This window comes from Garra rufa, chromosome 25 (assembly GCF_049309525.1).
Source record: "Garra rufa chromosome 25, GarRuf1.0, whole genome shotgun sequence".
NCBI classification, from domain to species: domain Eukaryota; kingdom Metazoa; phylum Chordata; class Actinopteri; order Cypriniformes; family Cyprinidae; genus Garra; species Garra rufa.
In genome coordinates this window covers 23,481,301-23,498,788 of record NC_133385.1, presented here as the reverse complement: position 1 = coordinate 23,498,788, position 17,488 = coordinate 23,481,301, and the positions used below count along the sequence as shown (strand labels likewise).

General features: G+C 34.3%; 2 protein-coding genes across 2 annotated transcripts in view; both read right to left on the bottom strand.

Moving 5' to 3' along the window:
- The window catches only part of arid3b (AT-rich interactive domain 3B), a 46,641-nt gene extending 36,287 nt beyond the window's left edge, over positions 1-10,354 (bottom strand). The window contains exons 1-2 of the mRNA XM_073831791.1: positions 10,124-10,354; positions 7,816-8,493 (exon numbers count right to left, since the gene is read on the bottom strand). Coding sequence (XP_073687892.1) covers positions 7,816-8,493; positions 10,124-10,159 — 714 coding nt within the window. The 5' untranslated portion in view covers positions 10,160-10,354. The remainder of the gene's footprint in view (positions 1-7,815; positions 8,494-10,123) is intronic.
- A 2,133-nt stretch (positions 10,355-12,487) lies between these two features.
- cox5aa (cytochrome c oxidase subunit 5Aa) lies at positions 12,488-16,388 on the bottom strand. Its single transcript, XM_073832054.1, has 5 exons — positions 16,232-16,388; positions 15,118-15,234; positions 12,978-13,099; positions 12,739-12,867; positions 12,488-12,647 (listed from the first exon to the last, which is right to left on the bottom strand). Exons 1-4 carry the CDS (start codon positions 16,302-16,304, stop codon positions 12,754-12,756), a joined length of 426 nt encoding a protein of 141 aa, XP_073688155.1. The 5' UTR covers positions 16,305-16,388; the 3' UTR covers positions 12,488-12,647; positions 12,739-12,753.
- Between the last annotated feature and the right edge of the window lie 1,100 nt (positions 16,389-17,488).

Sequence of the window (17,488 nt, the reverse complement as noted above, 5' to 3'; positions counted from 1 at the left end):
GAACTAACTGTAGGTGACCTTTCCAACCTGATTACTTACTGTGTGAAGTCATAGGCACACATCGCAGAGCATTTGTGGTCAAAGTATGTAAATTTTTTTTTTTTTTTTAAATGTCAGATCGTTTCGCTAGATAAGACTTTTATTCCTCGGCTGGAATCGTGTAGAGCCCTTTGAAGCTGCATTGAAACTGCAATTTGGAGAAAAATCCTGGAATGTTTTCCTCAAAAACTTTAATTTCTTTTCGACTGAAGAAAGAAAGACATGAACATCTTCGACATTTCTACACTAGAAGATTAAACACTATTAAAAATAAAAGTTCTTCAATGGCATCAATGGTTCCATGAAGAACCTTTAACATTCATGGAAGCTTTCCACTGCACAAAAGGTTCTTTATAGTAGAAAAATGTTAATGTGATTAATAAAATGTCCTTCACACTAAGCAAAAGAACAGTTTACTGAAAGGTTCTAGAAGAACCAAAAATGTTATTTCTCTCTTTTTTCTTTCTTCAGTTATAAAGAAATTATGTTTTTTGAGGAACATTTCAGAATTTCTCTCCATATAGTGGACTTCTATGGTGCCCACAAGTTTGAACTTCCAAAATGTAGTTTAAATGCAGCTTCAAAGGGCCCTAAATGATCCCAATAAAGAAAGGTCTTATCTATCGAAACGATCAATTATTTTCTTTAAAAAAAAAAATAAAACTCGCAGGCACCATAAAAGTTCACTATATGGAGAGAAATCCTGAGATTTTCTTTTCAACTGAAGAAAGAAAGACATGAACATCTTGGATGACAAAGGGGTGAGTAAATTATCTGTAAATTCTGTTCTGGAAGTGAATTTCTCCATTAAGCATGAAAAACCAGAGTTAGTGTTGCTTTCAGCTAGAATTACAACTTGATTCTCCAGTGTGGAGCTAATAATAAAATCTTTTTATTAGTGGGGAAAAAAAATAATAATTTCATTTTAAGTGATAGTTTGCTTTCCAGAGATCAAAGCTTGATTTAGCTCAGGGTTTTTTGATTATCATAACCCTAAGGTATTTTAAAAGCGATTATGTTGTGAATAAAATAGTTTATCCAAAAATACAGCAATGTATATACGTAGATGTTGTTAGTCAGAATGATGTGTCATTCAGTTACTTTTTCATATAGCTAATTTAATGGTGAATAAGAGTTTCTCTGACTTTCATTTGTATAAATAAATTTTGAGATACTGAAAATATGATTATCAAAAGCTGAAGTGATCTTAATTTATTTGTGTAGAATGTGTATAACTAATTGCAAAAGCTGAAAAGTCAATTAAAGTACTCATTAACCAATGAAATAATTGTCGATTAGTCAATCGAATAATCGGAAGATTAATTGATTATTAAAATAACTGTTTGTTGCAGCCCTACTTTTCTGGCATCGCTGTGAAAAAAATGTTTGGAACCTTTATTTTTAAGAGCGTATGGATGTTAAAGATTGTATATGAAACCATCGATGCCAAATTTTTTGCTCTTTATTGTTAAAGAGTGTGGCAAAAATGCAATTGGAGGCTTCAAAGTAAGACTTGGAATGAATATTTGGCCCCTAAAATAATAAACAGGTATTTGGTTTAAAAGATTTTGCTAATTGCCGCCATATATTTCTCCTGACAAACGCTGAATCAAAGTAGCGGGGGTGTTTCTATTGACCCGATGCCTTTGATATGGTCATCATACTCGCCAAATGGGAGGCCGTAACTCAAGGCACATGCGTGCGCCGACGTCAACTGAGCCTGATTAAAACTCCATTAATCACCCTAGATTACCATGCCGAGCTCCCTAAAAAGGGCATTGTGTCAGCTACCGCTAAAAACGCTTGGTTTAAAGGGCGCCGAGCTATCTGGAACTAGCCTCAGCCATGTGTTCAATGAAAACTTTAATGGTGGCCGTTTGACCTCCTCATTGACTTAGATGATTTATTGAATTTCAGCTCTAGTAAACCTGAAAAACAAATCAGTAACAACACAAAACTTTTCAAGCACAGGAAGTAGAAACAACGATCGTGACATTCCCTAAACAAACATCCCCATCTATTCGGCCTCCCTGAAAAACCTGAAAGTCCTTCTTCCCCTTGGAGATTCCAAACAAAGCTGGCGTGAACTTCCTTTATCTGCAAACTGCCAATTAATTCCCCCGTTCGCTAAGATTGTGTGTAAACACCGGCGCAGAGTTTACACCCGACTACTGTGCTTTTACCAAAGGTGTTTACTGATTGACTGAAGCTTATCCATTTAAGTGTGAAAAGCTTCAAAAAGACAACCCCCAACCCTCATTTAAAAATGCCATTTGTGGCATCTGTTCTCTTTTGTGTAGTCAGTGCCATCAAACCAGTCTCTTCACATCTCCCCCACCCTGCAATCTGATACTGTTACCACAGAGAGCATCATTAAATACTAAAGGACAGAAATAAAGACGGGTGGGACCAAAAAAAGAGGGTGGGGGTGGGATTGAAGCCCCTCAAGCTGTAAAACCTTGCTTATTAGAGAAGTCTGGTTTTGCTTTCTGTGCATTAAAATTCTACCAAAAATACAAAAAAAAAATCTAAATAAAGTTGCATGCATTTAACCTGGTTGTCTAAATGATTATTTATCTTAATTATTAAAAAGTTTTATAATCTAACAATTTAGTCACCTAAAAAAAATCATGGATTAAAAAAAAAAAGATTTAAAAAAGACATTAACTCCTAATTCTCATTTTACTATTAAAAGTATTTTTTTTTTTGCACATGACAGTAAATCAGGGAGAATTGTGCTTAATTTTTTTTTATAGAAGTAATGTGAAATAATTAGAAAAAATAATGCAAAAAATTCTAAAATACCATTTTATTAAAGCAATGTATAATTAAGGGCATCTGGATTAAAAAAAAAAAAAAAAAAAAATCAATTATACTCTACATAGAGACAATCACCACACGAAGGATCTATAAATATTTTTTGTACAATTAAGCACGTTTTAACACCTAATTCTCATTACTTTAACACATCCAAGACTTTTTTTTGCCCAAAGATGATTCTCATTACCACATAGGTAATTTATATCTTTTTTATTTGTATCAATTTATCAGTATAAATTAAGGGCAGTAAAAATACTACCATTATTAAGAAAAAAAAAAAATAATTAATTTAACAGTAACTTTTTTTAACAGTAATGACGATGGCTTATATATTTGTATAGGAATATTGTGAAATAACTTTTGAAATAATGTAAAAAATATATATAAATACTTGTAAAAACAGGTTTTATTTGATTACATAGTAATGTGAATTTAGGGAGAACAGCTTATTTTTTATAGAAAAATTGTAAAATGCAAAAAACAAATAATGGTAAAAACTGGTTTTATTTTATTAAATCAATTAGAGCTGCAAAACAATTAGACGCGATTAATCGATTCAAAAGTTTATGTTTGCATACTATATGTTTGTGTACTGTGTATATTATGTATATATTAAGACACACACATACATGTATATATTAAGGAAAAATACCTAGGCAGAAGCCGAGAAAAAAAAAACCTAAAAACAAAAAACCAAGAGGCCGAAGCCATAGTAACCAAAGATGAGAAACCTAGGCAGAAGCCGAGAAAAAAAATAAAATAAAAAAGTCGAAGAGGCCGAAGCTATAGTAACCATAGACGAGAAACCTAGGCAGAAGCCGAGAAAAAAATTCTATATAATATAAATTATATACATGTTATTATAGTGTTTACATACAAAGACATACGATACATACAAATATTTTTTTTAAATATATACATGTATTTACATATACATAATAAATATACACAGTAGACACATATAGTATGCAAAAACAAACTTATTATGAATCGATTAATCGTGACTAATTGTAAAAATGGTTTTATTTTATTAAAGCTGTATATAATTCTCTATTTTACCTTTCGACTTGAGCATACTTGACTTTTTTTCTTGACACATTTTTGTGAAAATCACCCCCCTAAAACGTGCTCTCCGCGAAGTGACTCCATAAAGCTCATTCACTAAACCCTTTCCTCTTAGTAATGAGGTATAAGTCCAACCGTCAGCCTTGTTTCAGAGCTCTGAATCTCCTATTGTCTCCTATACACGTGGACAAGCCTATATTTGAAAAGCAGTATAGAAGACCTCAGACCATTACCCTCTATAAATACATATAATGACATGGGTGTGATGAAAACATCACAGAGCTGCCTGTCAACACACAACCTTCTCAAACCAACAGCACAGTTTTACCGACTCTACCGCAAATAAAACTGCTTCGAACGTGTTTGATGTCAGTAACTGTCAATAAAACCAAGTTGGATGTTTCACGTAAAAACACAGAGCTGTAACATCAAAGATAGCAACACTTATGGAATAAAACGGATGCGCTGCTAAACGGCGCTTTGGGGGTTTCGATATATACACATGTTGTATTATTCAACGCAAGTGGGGTAAATGGGCTTTGATTGAAAGCATGCAAATATCAAGCCATAGGAGTGAGCGTATGAAATTAGAGCAATCCATTTTTCCCTGATTGATCGATCACTCAAGCACAGCTGAGCAAACAAAGAGCTCAGACCTGAGGCCACTAAAATGGATGACAGCACTACTGGGAAATGTCTCTATACATATTAAACCCACAGAGACGTTCTTCTTGAAAGACGGCTTCATCGTGATTGACGAGAGTGTTTTAAAAGGACGAAATTATGTTTGCGAAAATTACGTCATACAAACATGAAAATGTCCAATGTCCATCTTTGGACCCCATTGACTTCCATTATATGGACACTATACGTTGAGACATTTCTTGAAATGTTTTCTTGAAAGCCGGCTTCATCGTGATTGACGAGAGTGTTTTAAAAGGACGAAATTACGTTTGCGAAAATTACGTCATACAAACATAAAAATGTCCAATGTCCATCTTTGGACCCCATTGACTTCCATTATAAGGACGCTATATGTTGAGACATTTTTTTGAAATGATTAACAATCTCTTTAAACGTGCTTGTTTAAGAATCCCACACACATTCGTCTAGTCTCAACTACCTAAACTGTGGGACATCTCCACGTGTGAACTGTCAGGGCGGCTCTCCAGCAGCACGCGCCTTTAACATTCTTGTATTGCAACTTGACAACGTGCCTCTCTGGTCACAGGCCAAGACAGCATTACAGCACACTGCCAAGAGCTTGTTCTCAAGAAACACCGGCGGTATGGGGAATGACAGAGGAAAGTGAGACAGCAGGAAGAAAAGAGAGAATAAAAGCGCACTCCTGTTGGGCCGCCTGCCAGAACGCCACACTTCAGGGATATCCAGGGACAAAAGCCTTATGTCAGGACAGAATTCCCTAAAGACTCGGGATGAACAAACTGAGAAATTAACTGACAGAGACGTAGGACCACGTCTGAGGGTACAGCTTGGCTCACAGCAGGAGACTATTGACGATGAGGGAAGAGGTGGACAATAGCTTTGGAAAGTAGCAGAACGCAACGAGAAGGGAAAAATCAGAGGGGTGATTTCTTTTGTACACATTTGGGAGAACACATATTCCTCTTGTGCTCAAAAAACTGAGATAAATTAGATAAATTAATCAGATAAATTAAAGGGCAGCAAACATACTACTATTATTTTTAAATATACACTACCAGTCAAACGTTTTTGAACAGTAAGATTTTATGTTTTTTTTTTAAAGAAGTCAGGATTCTTTGATGAACAGATCTTCCAAAGATCAGAATTTATCTAAAACATTATACACTATAGTATTTGAAAGCTTCAAAAGTTATGTTTTTAAAAGGAAGTAATACTTTTATTTAGCAAGGACGCTTTAAATTTAAAGTGATGATAAAGACATTCATAATCATGAAAAAGATTTTTTTTTTTCAGATAAATGCTGTTCTTCTGAACTTTCTATTCAAAGACACCTGAAAAAAATTCTACTCAGCTGTTTCCAACATAATAATAATAAATGTTTTTTGACCAGCAAATCAGATTATTAGTATGATTTCTGAAGGATCACGTGACTTAAGTAATGATGCTAAAAAAATTGAGCTATGAACTCACAGGAATAAATGACATTTTAAAACCTATTCAAATAGAAAACAGTTATTTGAAATAGTAAAAATATTCCACAATTTTACTGTTTTTGCTGTAGTTTGGATCAAATAAATGCAGGCTTGGGGAGCAGAAGAGACGTCTTTAAAAAAAAAACATTAAAAAACTTTTGACTGATGGTGTATAGTATTATTGTTTTTTTTCCTTTTACATTATAGTAATAAAAATACAAAAACAAGCCTAAAATAGATTTAAAAAAAAAAATAGTGGTGGGCCGTTATCGGCGTTAACGTGCTGCGTTAACGTGAGACTCTTATCGGGCGATAAAAAAAAATATCACCGTTAATATATTCTCAAAGTTGGGTTGGGAGCTGGGTATAAACTACGCAAGATATGATGACTTTCACCTTGATATTTTAGCACGGATGACGTATACCTAGTTGAATTGCACTGTAGGAGGCGAGAACGAGTCTTCAACTTCTGTGAAATTACCACATCAAATGAGACGTGCAAACATGGATGCAGCTATGAAGCCGCTTCAGGGCAGGTGCGTTGCTAGACCCTTTTTACTGGGGCACGTGAGTTATAATTTACTTTGATAATCCCGAAATAAAGACATAAAACTATATGCAACAACTGAATTGACGCTTCTAAAAGCAACGCAGTTTAACCCAAGACTATGCACGCAGATATCCATGCCGGTGCGCGTCTTTGCAGCACGCGCACGTCGTGCAGCCTTTTGCGCAGAAGTACTTGGTTACACAAGTTTGTATAGGTAATTATGTTGTAAATGCAATTGTCAAGCAGTTTGTGATGCATTTTGGAAACAGGAGATGAGCGCCTGATCTAATGTGCCACCTGGCCCGTTCTCGAAGACTTACTTTTAGTCATTATTTGGGTAGCACACATATTCTGAATGCCTTCAGAAGAATTCAGATTAGCCATTTTAATCTAGATTAATCTAGATTAATTCCGAGATTTAATCTAGATTAATCTAGATTTAAAAAAAATTAATCTATGCCCACCCCTAAAAAAAAACACATTTTAATCCTCTAATCTGACATTTTACTTCCATTTCTTTATTTTTAATAATTCTCATTACTGCAGTGCAGCAATTTGTTTTATTTTTAAAATCTTTATACAAATCAGCATTATTAAGGGAAGTGTAACACTACCATTTTTTAATTAAAAGTTTAATTTATTTTTTAAAAATGCATTACGGTAATGATAATATGAAAACAAGAATTCTTTTTTAGGGAATTGTGCTTAATTTAAACAAATAATGTCAAATTCAAATTCTTATTTGTTTGATCTAGACATTTTCTTGACATATTTTGTGAAAATCTCCCGACTAAAATTACACTCAACAATGCAGTATCTAAGTGACTCTATAAAGCTCATTCACGAAACCCTTCCCTCGCATCAAACAGGTAGACGTCCAACCCAATTCCTTTGTACACTTTTTAGAGAATGCGTATTCCTGTTGCGCTCGAGAAAACTGGATTAGATGTCCTATTCAGAGCCGATAGCGTTTCAGTAAGCCGAGATGAGTCTGTTTTAGTGGTTTCACAGTTTATGAACATGTAAAGACTCTCTACAATTCATCTCATGATCTGGCACTCCTCAAATCATGCAGAGATGAATGAAAATATGCTGTACTGCTGCTTTTGTAGGTCATCGGTGATAAAGCAAGAGCAAACACAATGCCTGTCATACTGAAACCCCTTGAGATTAATGGCAAGTCATAGAAATATAGACACAAACCTGTTTGAATGAGTCATCGAGGCTCCAATCGGACAGTCCGTTTGGTGTGTTGAACGATTGTTGGTCAGTAAGGGAGTCTTCAGGTTCTTCCTTCACCTTAGTGGTCGGCGACAGAGGACGTTTTTTAGCAGCGGACGGTGACGCGGCGTAGACAGGGAACGCATACGGAGGAACTCCGACAGACGCTTGCTGGAGCGCAAGGCTTTGCTTCCTGAGGAACTCCAAGCCTTCGCTTTCCTCTTCTTCGCTACCGTCTTCTCCATCCATCATTTCATCGTCGTCATCTTCGTCCCCTTCAGAGCCTCTTCCTCTGTCCATCTCATCAGCGGCGTCTTCCTCGTGTACTTGGTCAGAGACCATATTTATGGGTCCCCTTGCAGCTTGAAGTCCCTGGCCGCCCTTCAGCGCTCTGTCTCTGGAGTTTTTGTTGTAGAAATCAGGGGTTAATGGGGTGCCTTGAGCTCTGGCGGAGGCCATGATGGCTTGCTGTGCAGCCAGCTGCTGGGCGTACAGAATATGGGCTTCCCTGATGTGTCTCTCCTTGCGCTCCATCTCCAGTTTTGCTTGTTGTTGTCTCTGGAGCTGCTCCATAACCGCCTCCAGTTTGACTCCTGCCGCACTTCCGAAAGCCGCCTGGGAAAATGCACTAGCCAGACCACTGTCCTGAGACAAGCTCGGCTGGTTTGTGGATAGAGGAAAATAAGCTTTTTAAAATAATTTCTTTTTTTTTTCACTCAAATAACATACAATATACTATTTAAAGGGCTAGTTCATCCCCAAAAAAATTCTGTCAGAAAATTATTTTCACATTTTGCTCATCTTCAAGTGCTGAACGTAAACATATGTGACCCTAGACCACAAAACCAGTCAAAAATACATTGTATGGGTCAAAATCATCATGATCATGTTCCATAAAATATATTTGGTAAATTTCCTACCATAACTACATCAAAACCTAATTTTTGATTAGTAATATGCATCCCTAAGAACTTCATTTGAACAACTTTAAATGTGATTTTCTCAATATTTTGACTTTTTGGCACCCTCAGATTCTAGATTTTCAAATAGCTGTTTCTCGGCCAAATATTGTCCTATTCTAACAAACCAAACATCAATGGAAACGCGTATTCATTCATATATAAATCTCGAATTCAATAAATTGACCCTTTTGACTGGTTTTGTGGTCCAGGGTCATATATTTTTAAGAACGTAGGTAACCAAACAGTTTCCTTCATACTACAGAAGTCAATGGATATTTATTAGCTACTCACATTTTCCAAAATATAATCTTTTGTGTTTAGCCAGAAGAAATAAAATTCAGGTTTGTAACAATTTATGACATAAACACATTTCAAAAGTTGCGTTTTAAAACGTTCACGCAATTGAATACCAACATTTCCATCATCATTTACCTAAAGGTATTACATTTCAAATTAACGACGCGTAATCAAATAATCAAACTACGTGACTGAGGAATTCAAATGAGCTTAATTCGAATTAGATAGAAATACGCCTAAACAAATAAGCCCAAACTACATGACGGAGGGATTCAAATTTGTTTAATTTAAATGAAAAACAAATACGTGATACGTAAGCAAACAGTCACAACGGACACGGCCGGATGGAATTCGAATTCATATCACAAGACTTTTAATTCGTATTAACAGTATTTATACGCCCCAGAAAGATTAACGTCGCATTCCGCGTAGTAGGCCAACTACCTTTGACCCCCCCCCCCAATAGTCTGGATAGTAGAACGACCGGATGTCCGGCCAAAACGGCGTGTCGCTTTACATTTGGTTAAATTATTAATATTTAGCCAAATATGGTCGATTTAGGCTGTTACTTTGTAACTAATTAGAGCATAGTTTGATAAGCGAGCGCAGTAACAAAAGATATGTAGAGCACTGTCGAATCATGGTTGCCTAAAAGTATGGCGCTCTTCCAAAAACAATTAAGCTATTAAAAGAGAGAGCGAACACACGACGCAACAAAGTATCGCGTTCTGATGAAAACAAACGGAGGTGTTTTGGAATTTTCGAATTGGAACTTTAGCAACAAATAAACAGAGCGAGTTGCATTATCAAAAACAATCTTTAAATCATGACGTGTACAATGTGGATTTCGCTACATTTAATAGCTTGATCTTCCACGCGAAAATAATTAGAATAAACACGGCTGACTTTAATATTTTAAAAAATATTAAATATACAAACAGTGTTTTATACACTCGAGATTGGCTGATTAAATATTACAGTAGCTTATCAATACATTCAACAGGGCTCAGTGCCAACAGGACGGAACTCACCACTTGCGCTTTGCTGCTACTGGAATTGTCCACCATCACTCTTTTCCTAGATAAACCACCGTGCGTGTATTGCTCAGGGCACCAAGTACGTTTGCATCCACCCGAACGTGTAATATCCCCTCTGATAGAACGGCAATAAACCTCTCGGTGTTTGCAGAGAAAAAAACAGTCGACACTGGGGCCAGCCAAAGGGGAAACGCCTGACCTCACCTCCCGAACTGCGCGCTTAGGGACTCCCACAGTCCCCTCGACTTTTCCTCCTCCAGCCGGAGCCAACCCCCCCGCACATTAACGCACATTTAAATCCCGCCCCACTGGCTCGTGCAACAAGTTACTACGTTCTTACGTTTCCCCTATGCAACCAGCTAAGTAAAATATTTATAGCACAAAAACCGATAGGAGTTAACATACATTTACGTTGCTGTTTCGTGGATCTAATATTAGAGTGGCATTTTTAATTTTAGACTCAAAATTCTGACTCAAAATTAGCCCTGTATACCTATATGTTTATATAATAACAGAAATAAATAATTATTAATCATACGATAGGAAAAAAAAACGTTCTTATCTGAACATCTTTTTATTCGTTAAGCATACACAACAACTTTACATGTTTTGATTGTGATTTGACTTTTTTTTAATATGATTTAGGTTGAACGCACTCCTGCTACGCCCTCCACTGGTTCAAAAATGCTATAACATTTACTAGATAAGTCAAGCAGACAAACAGGGATGGTTTACCATCCACCTTGTTTTTAAAGTAACAGCTTGCGCTGTCATTTTTACCTTGAATGTGCGAGACTTCCGGTGTCGGGTAGCAGTTAATGAAACGGTCTCGCACATTCACAGGTAAAATAGTTTGCTTTTTTAATTCAATACCGAATAAAACAATTCAGTAGGTTCTTAAAACCTTTAACAGAAATAGTTTTCCATGTTCAGAGATTAGGTGGATAAAGTACATTCCTGAAGCAAAACAAAACAAAACAAAAAGAACAACAACATTTACTTCACATATATGTTTATAGGAGAACGAAAATTAACAATTATTAATCATATGATGGGGAACAAATGTTTTACCTAAAAATCTTTTTAATTCATTACGTATACACAGCTAACGTTACTTTAAATATTTTTGATTGTGATTTGACTTTTTTAAAAATAAAATTTAGGTTGAACGCATTCCTGCTACATCCTCTAACGGGTTCAAAAGTGCCTTAACATTTACTAAAGTTTACTATCCATCTTGTTTTTAAAGTAACAGCTTGCAAGGCATTTTTTATTATTATTTTTTTACCTTGAATGTGCCAGACATCCGGAGTTGGGTCATTTCCAGTTACTTTAGCTGTGCAAAAACAGTCCGTTATGCTGCTTAATTTCATCATATTAATTTATTGTATTAGCCTAATCATAAAAACACTTTGTTATTATTCTATTTACACATTTGTAAATTTTTTATGGGTCTGGCTTCCGGTCTCATCCACGTTCAGCTATTTTTAGCTGTACAAAACATTTTGTATTGCTGCTTGACATTGCAAATAGGTGTGTTCTTTTAATGTATTATCTTAATTATATAATTATACATGAACAAACTGGTTTGTACTGCAAACAGTTTTACTGTTTACTGCAGGTTGTTATTCGGCTTACTTCCGCCTTGAAGAAAAAAAATGGATAGCAGTTAATGAAACTTTAGTCTTGCACATTCACAGATAAAATAGTTAGCTTTTTTATTCAATTCCAAATAAAACAAGAGTTAACAGACACTTACGTGGCTATTTCATGGATCCAATATTAGACTGCTATTTTTTTTTTAATTTAGGCTTGAAATTTTGGCCCCAAATTAGCCACGTTTATAACAGTAACGAACAATTCTTAATGATAGAGTGGGGGAAAAAACACATTTTTACCTTAAAAAAACTTTTTAATTAAGCACAAACAACAACTTTAAATGTTTGATCGTTATTTTGCTTTTTTGATATGATTTAGGTTAAATGCATTGTTTTTCGGTTTACTTCCACATTAAAGAAAAAAAGGTGGATAGCAGTTAATGAAACTGACTTCTTGCACATTCACAGGTAAAATAGTTTGCTTTTGAAAATAAAATTCTGAAAAATACAATTCAGTAGGTTCTCAGTGTATTTAACAGAAATAGTTTTTCATGTTCCAAGCGGATAGTATTCATTTATGAAGCAAAAAAACAACATGTATTTACTTCACATGTTTATAGAAGAACGAGAATGAACAATTATTAATCATACCATGGGGAAAAACATGTTTTTACCCCCCCAAAATTGTTACGATTGATTATAACCCTTATAAAAACTAATAGAAGTCTGAGGTGTCAGATAAAAACACAACAACATTGAGTAAAGATATATCTCCCTTTATTAGGTCCATCAATATTTTACAAGCAAAAGAACATAATAAAGGCCAATTAAATATAACACAAACACCATGACACGAGGCAAAGACTTCAAGTACAGTGGTCTGCTCAGTCCAGACAAGAGCAGCAGTCTCCTGGAAGACTCTGTAGGTAAAAAGGAAAGATGCACATGTCAAATCAATTAAGAAAACATTTTGCACTTTTTCTTTTCTTTAAATTGCATGCTGAAACTCACTACAATCGCAGACATCTATGCTTTGTCAATGCCAAGCTCCTCAGGTGTAGGGATACCAAGCTCGTTGAGGGTAGGCCGCAGCTCTTGGAGAACATAGGGGTAGATCTCTTTGTGTGGGCCAGCTTTGTCCTGTGTATAACAATTTTTAGTAAAAAAAAAAAAAAAAAGTTTGTTTTTTAAAAAAATGTTTTAAATAATGTATTCTGCCACTGTCCAGAAAGTTTGAAAGTTAAATTGACCTTGACTGCCTCAAGGATGCGGATGGCACTGGCCAAATCGTTTAGCCTCCGACAGGCCTTCAGGGCTGCCTCCAGGATCTTTGGCTCAGGTACCAAGTCGTAACCAATCAAAGTGTTCATTCCTGAGCCAAAACAAAAGAGAACATGCATTTACTCCACAGTCGGGTTGAGTTTGTTTTCCTTGATGCAACTGAAAGCATACTTCCTTGTTCCGAAGACTTTTATAGGCTAAAGATAAACAGACCGTCATAAAATTTGAAGTGATACTAACGGATCAAACTAAACCTGCTTTACAGGTTACTGATAGAAAACGGTCTAATCATGCATTATAGATAATATCTAAATATATAATATATTAACATAAATAAATGTAAATAATGTGTGCGTTAAAAGGCATCATAAAACAGTTTTTGCATTTACATTGTTTAAATGATTTTTAAGATTTAAAAAAAAAAAAAAAAAAAAAAAAAAAAAAAAAAAAATTTCCAGTTATTTATTTATATTTTAAAGTTATCTTGTTTTTATTGTTTTAGTTAGCTGTATTTTTTTTACTTAATTAAAATAACCCAACTGCAGTTTGGGATTAATTGGAATGTACAATGAAAAAACATGTTAGTTAATGAGTTTTTGCAAATGAGCTCTTCATATATGTATTTAAATTTTTTATTGCATCAAAATTCTTGATATGTATTATTACTATTATTATGTTATGTTAAAAGGTATAATTATTATGTGTAAAAAGGTATAATATATATATATATATATATATATATATATATATATATGTGACCCTGGACCACAAAACCAGTCATAAGGTTAAATTTGACAAAACTGAGATTTATACATCATATGAAAGCTCAATAAATAAGCTTTCCATTGATGTATGGTTTGTTAGGATAGGACAATATTTGGCCGAGATACAGCTATTTGAAATCAGAAATCTGAGGATGCAAAAAAATCAAAAAGACTAAGAAAATCACCTTTAAAGTTGTCCAAATTAGGTTCTTAACAATGCATATTACAAATCAAAAATTATATGTTTATGTTTACAGTAGGAATTTTACAAAAAATCTTCATGGAACATGAACTTTACTTAATTTCTTAATGATTTTTGGCATAAAAGAAAAATCAATAATTTTGACCCATGCAATGTATTTTTGGCTATTGCTACAAATATACCCCAGCGACTTAAGACTGGTTTTGTGGTCCAGGGTCACATATACATATATATACATATATATACACAAATACATTTCTTTGTCTTATTGCATCAAATGTATGTATTATTACTATTAAGAAAATGTAAAAAAAAATATATTCACATACATTTGTTATGTTAAAGGTATAATAAAACGTTTTTGTATTTAAAGTTTTATTTCAGAAAAAAATTCTTATAGCATCAATTTTTAATGTATATTATTACTATTATGCGTGTTAAAAGGTATAACAACACAGTAGTTGTATTTACATTTAGTAGTTCTTAAGAAAATTAAAACAAATGTTATATTTTTTAGTATACATAATTTTTTTTACTTATTGCATCAAAATTATGTATTACTACTATTAAGAACATGAAAATAATATATATATATATATATATATAGTGTGTATATATTTTTTTCTAATTGCATCAAAATTATTAATATGTATTATTACTATTTGTGTTAAAAAGTTATTTAAAAAATATTTTTATTTTTTTCTTATTGCATCGAAATTTATAATAAAACAGATTTTGTATTTACATGTTTAAGAAAAAAAATTCTTATTGCATCAGAAATTATTAATATGTATTATTATTACTTTGTGTTAAAAGGTATAATAAAACAGCTTTTGTAATTAAAGTTTTATTTTTTATTCAATTTTTTTTCTTATTGCATCAAAATTATTAATATCCGTTATTACTATTATTGTGTGTTAAAAGGTATAAAACAGTTTTTGTATTTAAAATTTAAATATTTATATACTTTTAAGAAAACAAAGAGACAACAAACAAAACATTTCAAACATTCAATAGGATTTTGACTGCAACATATGGCCACTAAAATAAATTTACGAAGGTAAATTCTTACTTTACAGGCTCAGCAGTCGAACGCAAAGCTGCCGATTAAATAAGGTCAAAGTGCCACCGTCCGTCACCCACCTTTCCTCAGCTCCCAAGCATCAATGTCTGGCTTGTTGAAGTAAGTGACCCAGCGGGCATCAAACTCCTCATCTGTCTCCTGTTTGCCATGAGAATACGAACGAGCAGCTACCGAAGCTGTGGAAGAAAAACACCAGACACTTTCAGCAAAAAATTACCCACTTTATCAGCCTTACAGAATGAAATCCAGACACCAAACACAGGCAAAGCACTTTCAGGAAGTACATTATAAGACTAGGCATTTCGTCTATGCATCAGGTGTAGGTCAAAAAAACACCTAATAGTGCAGTGACGTTTTGCATACAGGCCTTGTTCCAGTTGGACCTAATCCAGTGCTCTAGTTTGACCTATGTTTGACTGGTACATGGTCCATTGGTGCAGTACGATTTGAGCTATGTGCTAAAGAAGGTCAGACAATACGTTCAAATGGTATCCCAAAAATCAGACGTATAGTACAAAAATGCAAACTAGATGTTTGTATGTCCAAGAAGTGAACTATTCAGATGACACTGCATTTGCATACAAGGTGTGGGTTTTCATTAAAATCAGTGCACTGTCATAGACAGCATTCTGGCAGATTGTTTTAGCTACAGCGACATTTCATGTCCATGCAATATGAGTATGAATATATGCGCCTTCTTCATAGATGCAACCCTGCGGCGCACGTACTCATTCACTTAATGATAAAGAAAAATGCTACGGAAGAGTGTATGTAAACCAGACAGCCTGTTTGAAAAGCTTTCAAAACTTAAAATTTATATACTAGACCAACGTTAGCTGTTTCAACGAAATGTCATTCTGACAGAAAAATGTGTCAATCTGGGACGCTTTCAGTTTAAGTGCTGCTGGGCCGAAGCCTCACTCTAGTGGGTCATTACAAGGACACTGAGATAAAACAAACACAAGTCTTTATACATAATTTGGAAATCGCGTTTGTGATATGGAAATGCTCTTATAATAACTATAACTTAGTATGTGGTAATTTCTGAAAGGTATAACCTTTCTTTGCAAGGCACCGGTTAGCTCCTGTGCTATGCTAAGTTCAAGGTGTTTCCGTTACTCTGCTTCCTATTGTCGTTTTATTCCTATAGTTAATGGCAAATGATGTATTTACCTGTATATTGCGGCCGTGACCTTGTTAAACTCCGAGCACCGGAGACTGAGAGTCGAAGGGCGGCTCTGAACATAGTGCGGCTCACCGGGCTCAAGCGCAGCTCGGACTGAAGAACGACACTCGGGCTCACGCTGCGGACGGAGGCTAGTTAAGATGCTAACACGAGACTGGCGTGTGACTGCGCAGGCGCAGTGGTTTGGCAATAAAGCCGTGTATGGACTCTGGCTGGCTGCGAGGGGTAACGTATAGCGAGGGGGTTTGCTAAAGAGGATTATAAAGAGCATGAAGGACAAAATATACATTTCTGTACTGTGTACAAATCACGGTCTTTCTCTGGTAGCTGCATCCAGTATGAGGACAGTTATATAGATTTAACCTTCTATGTGTGCATTATGAACGCTGTTTGATTCTATTGTGTAATTATTTAATAATTTATATTGGTATTTAATAATGGATAAACATTTTTAAAAAGGACGGCAGCTGCAATATTCAGCATGTATTCTATCCATATAATCACACAAGCAGATAAGCGGTAAAACTGTTTGCTATACAAACCAGTGTGTTTATTATAATTAAGATAAAACAATAAAATAATGTGGTAAGAGACACACCAGTTTGCAATATCAAGCAAACTGAAATGCCATCATTAGTACACATAGGCAACATTGGTGTAATATTACGCTGTTATCATATAATTATTTCAAACAAAGCAGCTCAGTTTTATTACACATGCTGATTTTGCAACCGTAGTGTTTATGTATTTCACTGCATTATTAGTGTTAGCTATAGCCTACATAAAAAGTTAAAGTTTTTTTTTAAGTTAACGGTAAAAATATGTTGCAAAAAAAGTTTTGAGCTTCTAACCCTGAATATGAATCATTTAAAGATGATACAGCAACAAGCATTTGTTTCCAAGATAGTTGCTCTCACCAGCAGGGGGAAGTATTATTTCATAAAGTAAAATCTATGGTTATAGTTAATAAAAACTAAAACAAAAATCATTAAAACGTTATTAATTTAATGTTAACTGAAATTAAATGAATAAAGAATAACGCTTTTATCAAAGAAAAATTTCACATTTTTATTCAATGTACTAAAATAACTAAAAAAATTATACAAAATAATGTTACAATTTTTAATATTAAAATAAAGTGAATTTAACGAAATTAATTAAACGAAATAAAATTAATACATTATATATAACAAATAAAAGAAATCCAAGTGTATTTAAATATACGCATAAATAAAATAAAATAT